At 43.2% G+C, this 7500-nt stretch overlaps 1 protein-coding gene across 2 annotated transcripts in view; it reads left to right on the top strand.

Annotated features, from left to right (window-relative positions):
• Nucleotides 1-7500, top strand: part of LOC113822834 (cytochrome P450 9e2) — a 13844-nt gene that overhangs the window by 5298 nt on the left and 1046 nt on the right. For both annotated transcript variants that reach the window (XM_027375382.2, XM_027375370.2), the window contains exons 3-7: nt 1-604; nt 760-978; nt 1257-1317; nt 6227-6417; nt 7056-7500. The exon at nt 1-604 is cut by the window's left edge and continues 114 nt beyond it; the exon at nt 7056-7500 is cut by the window's right edge and continues 1046 nt beyond it. In XM_027375382.2, coding sequence (XP_027231183.2) covers nt 1-604; nt 760-978; nt 1257-1317; nt 6227-6417; nt 7056-7225 — 1245 coding nt within the window. In that variant the 3' untranslated portion in view covers nt 7226-7500. The remainder of the gene's footprint in view (nt 605-759; nt 979-1256; nt 1318-6226; nt 6418-7055) is intronic.

The raw sequence follows: 7500 nt of genomic DNA, 5'->3' as shown, positions 1-7500 counted from the left end.
CACTTTATGGACAGACGGACCTTTAACATGCCGAGCAAGAAGGACAGAGTAATGGCCAACATGTTGTCTATGAAGACAGGTGAAGAGTGGAAAAAATTGAGAGCCATCATGTCTCCCACTTTCACGTCCGGCAAAATAAAGGGGATGTTCCCGCTCGTGTGCAAGAAGGCCGACCAACTCGTCTCCTTTTGCCTCAAGGAAGCTCGCACCAAGCCCTTTGTCGACATGAAGTATAATTTTGGCCGCTTCACCTTGGACACAATCGCCTCCTGTGCCTTTGGTATTGAATGCAACTCACTGGTGGGTGAAAAGCCAGAATTTGCTGAAAAGGTTGACACTTTTTTCCAAATTACACCGGAAAGGATATGGAGATTTGCTTTCCTGGGTGTATTTCCTAAACTTGCCAAGATGTTGGACATGAGATTTTCAGCACCAGCTACTGATTTCTTTTCGGAAGTTGCCCGTGAGACCATGCGAGCGCGGCAAAGTGGAAATAAAAGGGGAGACTTTTTGGATCTGTTGCTAGAAGCTGAAGTTTCCACTGGCGATGCTGAAGGAATCTCAGCAGTGCAGGACGACAATAAATCATCCACGTCTAAGCAAAGTACGTAGCACCTTACAACTTAAAGGATTTTTATATCATACAATATACCTGTGCATCATACAATTTTTTTAAAAAGTACACAATATTTACGTCGTACAACATATCACATTTACCCCAGGTAGTGATTGAAATGCACACACTTTCCATTCTTGCAGCCCTGAATGAACTGACCATCATCTCCCAAAGTGTCATGTTCCTGCTTGCCGGTTACGATACCACAGCCTCCACGCTGGCCTTTGTGTCCATCCTGCTTGCCAAGCACCCAGAGATCCAGCAGCGCCTTCGTCAGGAGATGAGTGAAATGGTTGAGGAACACGGCGACATAACCTACCAGGGGATCATGGAAGCCAAATATCTTGATGCCTGTATCATGGGTAAGTCTCCCAGATTGTCTTATTTGAAAGATTATTCGTATTGGCAGGCAGTAAAGTACTCGGTCCAACTTCGGGAAAGAGAAAAGGATAAACTGGCAACTCATCCCGGATAATGACAATAATAGTGATAATAATAATAATAAAAACTGAAGTATCAAACATCAGCTTCTGGGAGATTGTTAGAAAAGAGAATGAAGGAACTCAAATGTGCCAGAATCTGAGTTGCCAAGCCATTCATTTCTGAGTGCGATTAACCCTTCCGTTTCTCTCTCCCTCAGAAACCCTTCGCCTGTACCCACCGGGGCTTTTCCTGGAGCGCAAGTGTGTGAAGGAATACAAGTAAGACCTATTCAAAATACTTCAAATCTCAAACTTTGTGAATATAGGCCTACTTATGTGTAAATTCTATAAACGTTCTACCATTTGTGTCCGGACATGTTTGTTTATGTGTGAATTCCATTTTAGTTATACACTTAATATGTATCCCATATATGTGCGTGTGTGTAGATAGGTAATATCTATGGGAGCTAGTTAACTCCTAGTTGCACACTCCTTTTAGTGGGTTGCGTAACTTAGTGGTGCAGCATTCGTCTTGCAGTTGCCTGATACAAGAGTAAAGTTTCGAGTCCCTATCAGAGAGGTTATTTATTCACGCACTCACACATAAATATCCATATACATACATACACAGAGGTGGGTGCTTCACGCTCAGGTTGATGTGAAGTGATGGTGTAGTAGCATAGTGTTAAGTGCTTGCATGCAGCAGCTGCCACAGCTGGCTAGCCTTGTGCAAAAAAGGGAGCAACTCTGCATAAGCCTCCCCTGTCAGCTAACAGCCTCTTCATCATCGAGACTTCTGCAGTGCCTCCTCGTGGCCTCCCAAGGAAACTGGGTACATTGTGGTCCCAGGTTAAACAGTAGGGCATCTCGGAGCAGCAGGAAGTTCTAGAGGTTCAGGGTTATGGCCCACTGGCATGTGGACACGCCCTGGCTTCGTACCAACTCCTGCCTCTATGCTCCCTGGGGTAATGGGAAGCCTTGTCAATCCTCTTCCCCCCAGATAAATCCCATGTGCAGTGTCAAATATAAATGTAAATGCTAGGAGGAAGGGAAATACCCCTCCTGCCCAGCAAGTGAGGGGGGATGTGGGCCCCATAGGGTGGGTAACTGCTGGAGCGCAGGATAGGAGCTGGAGTTACTCGTCCCGCCAGCCTGGAGTGAAGCTTGTGGGGCTATGCCCAAGGGAATTCCACAGGTAGATGTTGGGTCCTGCAGCCTGCCAACCCCCTTTGTATGGGGCAGCATTAGGAGAGGTGGTGTCCACCCGCAGTGACTGTCTGAGGCTAGACCTGGGCGGGAAGTCAGGGTTGGGGCTTGGAACATCCGTTCTTTGCATCAGGATGATTGGTTGCCTCTACTGTCGAGAGAACTAGGGTGGCTGAGAGTTGAAGTGGCTGCTTTCTTGGAGGTGAGGAGACCTGGCAGTGGCACAGTTAGTGTAAGTGGCTACACCTATTAGTCAGGCCGCAGCGCTGGTCACCATCTTCAGGGAGTAGCTATAGTCATCTTCAGCAGAATCCAACCCTTGGTACTCCAATCGATGAGCATATAATGATATCAAGACTGATGCTAGAATTTAGATTCATCTCTTAATGCTGTGTACACTCCTACTGGTGTTTGTAAACTCGATTTGAAAGAGATGTTTTATGCCAAACTTGCATCTATGTCAGTCAGTTGTCCTCGGTGAAATATTCGTATTGTTCTGGGTGACCAGTGCAGTATTTGGCTGTCATCGAATCGAGCTGGCTATCAGATGTCTGTCGGTCCCCATGGTTTGGGAGCTGATGCCGGCAGCGAGAATAGCCTCCTTTTCAAGGACTTTGCAAGGTCCCAGAAATTGAGAATTTCTGGCTCCTGGTACCAGCACTAAGACCCACATGACTGGACGTGGTGCAGTGATGCTGGTATTGCAGCCAAGGACATTGACCACATCTTTATTAGCACTCGCTGCAGGATCCTCTAGAACTACAGGGTGTATAGGAGTGCCGAGTTCTGTGGTACTGACCATAGATTGGTTGTGGCTACCCTCTGGGTCCACTTTAAAACTCCCCATCGGTCCAATGATCATCCTAGTGTTTCATTTGGGCAGGCTGAGGGAGGGGGAGTGTGCCTAGAGGGTTGCTGAGGTAATTTCTAGTCGTTTCACAATACTTGACAATCTGAGAGACCCTGTACTTCTGTGGGACACCTTCAAGTGTGAAATTCTTGATGCAGCTCTAGAATCGATTGTTGCGAGAAACGAGAGAGCAGCTTGTTTTACGATGTAAACAAACCCTTTACGATCTCGTAAAGTGTTGCTCAATACGGCCCCTGGTTGGGTCCCTCACTTAGTTGTGTAGGGAAAGGCACGTTCTGGTCGCAGCATTCATTGGAGTAGGTGGTTGGTAGCTGGTAGCGAGGACGGTTGAAGCTGCAAGTGTCCAGGCCCCCCCCGGGCAGGGGGGCCTGGAGCGATGGCCCCCAGGGTAAACAGCGTCCGAGCGGAGATGCTCGGAGAGTCTGTCTGGGTCTAGGTCATGATCACAGGTCATGACCATGGTTGGGGGTGGGGGGCGTGGATAGTCCACAGCGGTTAGGGCATGGCATTTAGAAGGGCATCAGACCAATCTCAGACCATCTTCGGTCCAAGACCTGGGGGCAAAGTCGACCTAAGAGCGAACTAGCCTCAGCCAATCCGAAGCAGGAAAAGCCCTAACCCTCCATCCCGCGGCGCCAAGGTCACCTTGTAGTCGACCCCCGAAACCTGCAGCGTGGCATACTTCCCCCAGGTTGGGTCCAGCCTGTCCTCTCGCCCTCACCATCAGCAGGCTCCCCTCGTTCCCGGGTAGCTGGCACAGATCAGCCCCACTTAAGCTCCGGTGCCTGGGCCGAGTTCAGCACGACAATATTGCAACACGGAGGAGTTAGAAGCAGTCACTTCACCAGCCTCTCGCAGCCGACGCCACGATCTCCTCTGGCGCGAGTGAGGAGACCGAGACGAAGGATAGAGAGGCGAGTTGAAGACGGGTTATCTTATAAACTCACCGACGAATCGGTTTTTATATATCGTGAGTGTGCGGAAGTTGTCCTCAACCTCCGCACACAACGACAGATAAACTCCGAGAATAGGTGGGATGGAGATAACCTACGGGAAAAAAACATGTATGTATGTGCATGTGTTGGTCATGAGTGTGCATGTACCTAGGAGAATACATATGTGCACGGATGTGTATGCGTGTATATATGTGTATATATATGAATATGTGTATATGTATATATGTATATATATGCATATGTGTATATATATGAATATGTGTATATGTATATATGTATATATATGCATATGTGTATATGTATATGTATATGTATATATGTGTGTGTGTGTGTGTGTGTGTGTGTGTATGTATATGTATATATATATATATATATATATATATATATATATATATATATATATATATATATATATATATATATATGCATGTGTATATGTATAAGGGTGTACGTTCATGGGAGTATATGTTCACGAAGTATACGTATGTGCATGTGCTGGTCATGAGTGTGCATGTACCTAGGAGCATACATATGTTCACGGATGTGTATGCGTGTATGTATGTGTATATATATATGCATATGTGTATGTGTATATATATATATATATATATATATATATATATATATATATGTATGTATGTGCATGTATATATATATATGTGTATATGTATGCACAAGTATGTATATAAGTGTGTACGTTCATAGGCGTATATGTTCGTGGGCATGTATGTATATAACCATGTATGCAAGCGTGTTTGTGAATGTGTATTTATACATGTATACATACATACATACATATATATATATATATATATATATATATATATATATATGTATGTATGTATGTATGTATGTATGTATGTATGTATGTATGCGTGCATGTGTATGGCATGTCTGGGCATGAGTGAATGAATGTGGAAAACAAAGTTTCTTGTTTATTTGTATATAAAAATCTGTTTAAGGTGAAGGGAACAAGGAATTATGATCCACTTTTATCTTATTTGTGTACATAGGAAACTATGTAATACAAACAAACAAACAAACATATAGCTGATCAAAACTCCAATTTATGTCTAGCAAGGGGTTACGCCCCCCACCTTTCATCATCTCCCTCTATTTCTTCATTTTAGGTAGCTAGCTATTATCTTAGCCTTCTTCTTCTTCTTCCTTTTCTTCCTTCGAGAATCTGAAGATTATCTTCTCTAGTATTTAAAAAAAGAGAGGGGGAGCCGCCTCGGCTCTCTCCATCAATCTCCAGCACCCAGCCAGACCTGTGGGCACTCACGCCCACACCCAAAAGCTCCTTAAAGAGTAGATTGATGCCAGTCCATGGCGGATACCAATCCATTGCCAGAACCCCAGCTCTTGGACAACTGCAGCTCATCACTCGGGAATTCTGACCCAGCTGGAAAACCCACACCTCGCTACTCGTTGATATTATTTGCAAATTGTGTTACTTAATTATTCCTATTTCTACTATATTTGATTCTTTCTTCTTGTGTATTCTTAGTGTATATATTTATGTTTTGACGTATGATATAGTATATTGTTGTTGCCATTCCAGTGTTTCAACACAAAAGCAGTTTTGTGTAGAGGTTAATTTCATAACCTTCACAGTTTATATATATTCATGCATATATGCATATATATGTATATATATATATATATGTGTGTGTGTGTGTGTGTGTGTGTGTGTGTGTGTGTGTGTGTGTGTGTGTGTGTGTGTGTGTGTGTGTGTGCGAGTGTGTGTGTGTGTGTGTGTGTGTGAATGTAGATATACAGGTATACATACACACATGTATATATATCTGTGTGTGTATGAGTTTCGAATCTGTCTTGCTCTAATTCATTTTCGAATGTCGTTCCAGAATCCATATTGATTCACTGTGAGATGACGATTTTATTCCTGTAAGGGATGGAATTTGCCTTGTAATATCAGGATAAGCTAAACATATCCAAAAGTAGTTTGCAAATCAGTGTTTAATAAGTCAGAATGTTTAGCATGATTTTCTAAAAAATATTTTTCTGCGTAGCTGTTTATATATATATATATATATATATATATATATATATATATATATATATATATATATATATATATATATATATATGGCACACGCATACTTCTTTAATAACTAACCTTAAATAATTGCAGGATCCCCGGCACGGACGTGACCATCGAGCCTGGCATGGTGGTGACATGTCCACTCTTTCAAATCCATCGGGACCCGAAGTACTGGCCCGAGCCCGAGGTGTTCCGCCCCGAGCGCTTCCTGCCCGAGAACAAGGCGAACATCACCCACCTCACGCACATACCCTTCGGAATCGGACCCAGGAACTGTATAGGTGAGATAACCTGAGGTTTGGGAGTAAGATGTCGATTGGGAATAATTTCGTCTTGTTTCGATAGTTCTTTCTATTTATATACCTCTCTCTATAACATACTAAATAGCATATTGCATCATGAAAGTAAATAGACTGTGCCATGTGAGTTCATGTGGACTCCTTGCTGTTCCATGCCACGGGTAATTCTAAATATACACCCCACGCCAAACCCCCATCGTTCTGCCCATCGTTTGACGAATATAAAGTGACCCAGCTTGATTTCTGTCTCAGAGATACACTCAGAGACTCAATTAGACACACTTTCTCCTGAGAACGACCCTGCCTCTTTGCTGACAACCTGCAGCTGTGCCCTCACTATACGGGCACCGCACCCCGCAGTCACCAGTCTCGTATCGTGTTTATTTCTACTCGTGTGGGTAGCTCATCAATAAAGAGTTAAGCCGTATAAGTAGTATATATCCTGCCCCATCAGTGTCAGATATAGAAGGTTAAACACCTTTTATACTCTCCCTCTCTCTCTCTCTCTCTCTCTCACTTGTGGCTTCTCTCTCTCGAGCCTTTTCTACTAATAAGTCTTATAATAATATCCATAAGTAATAAGGAATAAATCACTTATATAGATTTCACTTCCTTTGCAGCGATGAGATTCGCCCTCATGGAAGCCAAAGTAGCTCTGGCCAAGATGCTCCTTGCCTCGGACATAAACGTGGCACCCGGACACGAGGAGATTAAGACTGACTTTGGCTTGGGTTTGCTGAGGCCAAAAGACGGGGTTAACCTTCTCCTGACTCCTTTGAAAGAAGAGTGAAAAAGAAAAGAATATGCATATATATGTATATACATATATATATATATATATATATATATATATATATATATATATATATATATATATATATATGTATGTATATATATATATATATATATATATATATATATAGAGAGAGAGAGAGAGAGAGTGGGGGGGGGACACAGGGGACCATGTCATGGTTGAGAAAGGACGGAAAAGAAGGAAATGTATACCGTACCTTACTAGTTATGGACATTAGAAAGGAGGCTTGCAGCGATTGTCGGAGTCTTTCG

This window comes from Penaeus vannamei, chromosome 20 (genome assembly GCF_042767895.1).
Source record: "Penaeus vannamei isolate JL-2024 chromosome 20, ASM4276789v1, whole genome shotgun sequence".
Taxonomy (NCBI): Eukaryota; Metazoa; Arthropoda; class Malacostraca; order Decapoda; family Penaeidae; genus Penaeus; species Penaeus vannamei.
The sequence above is the reverse complement of the archived record's forward strand: the minus strand, read 5'-3'. Positions and strand labels throughout refer to the sequence as shown.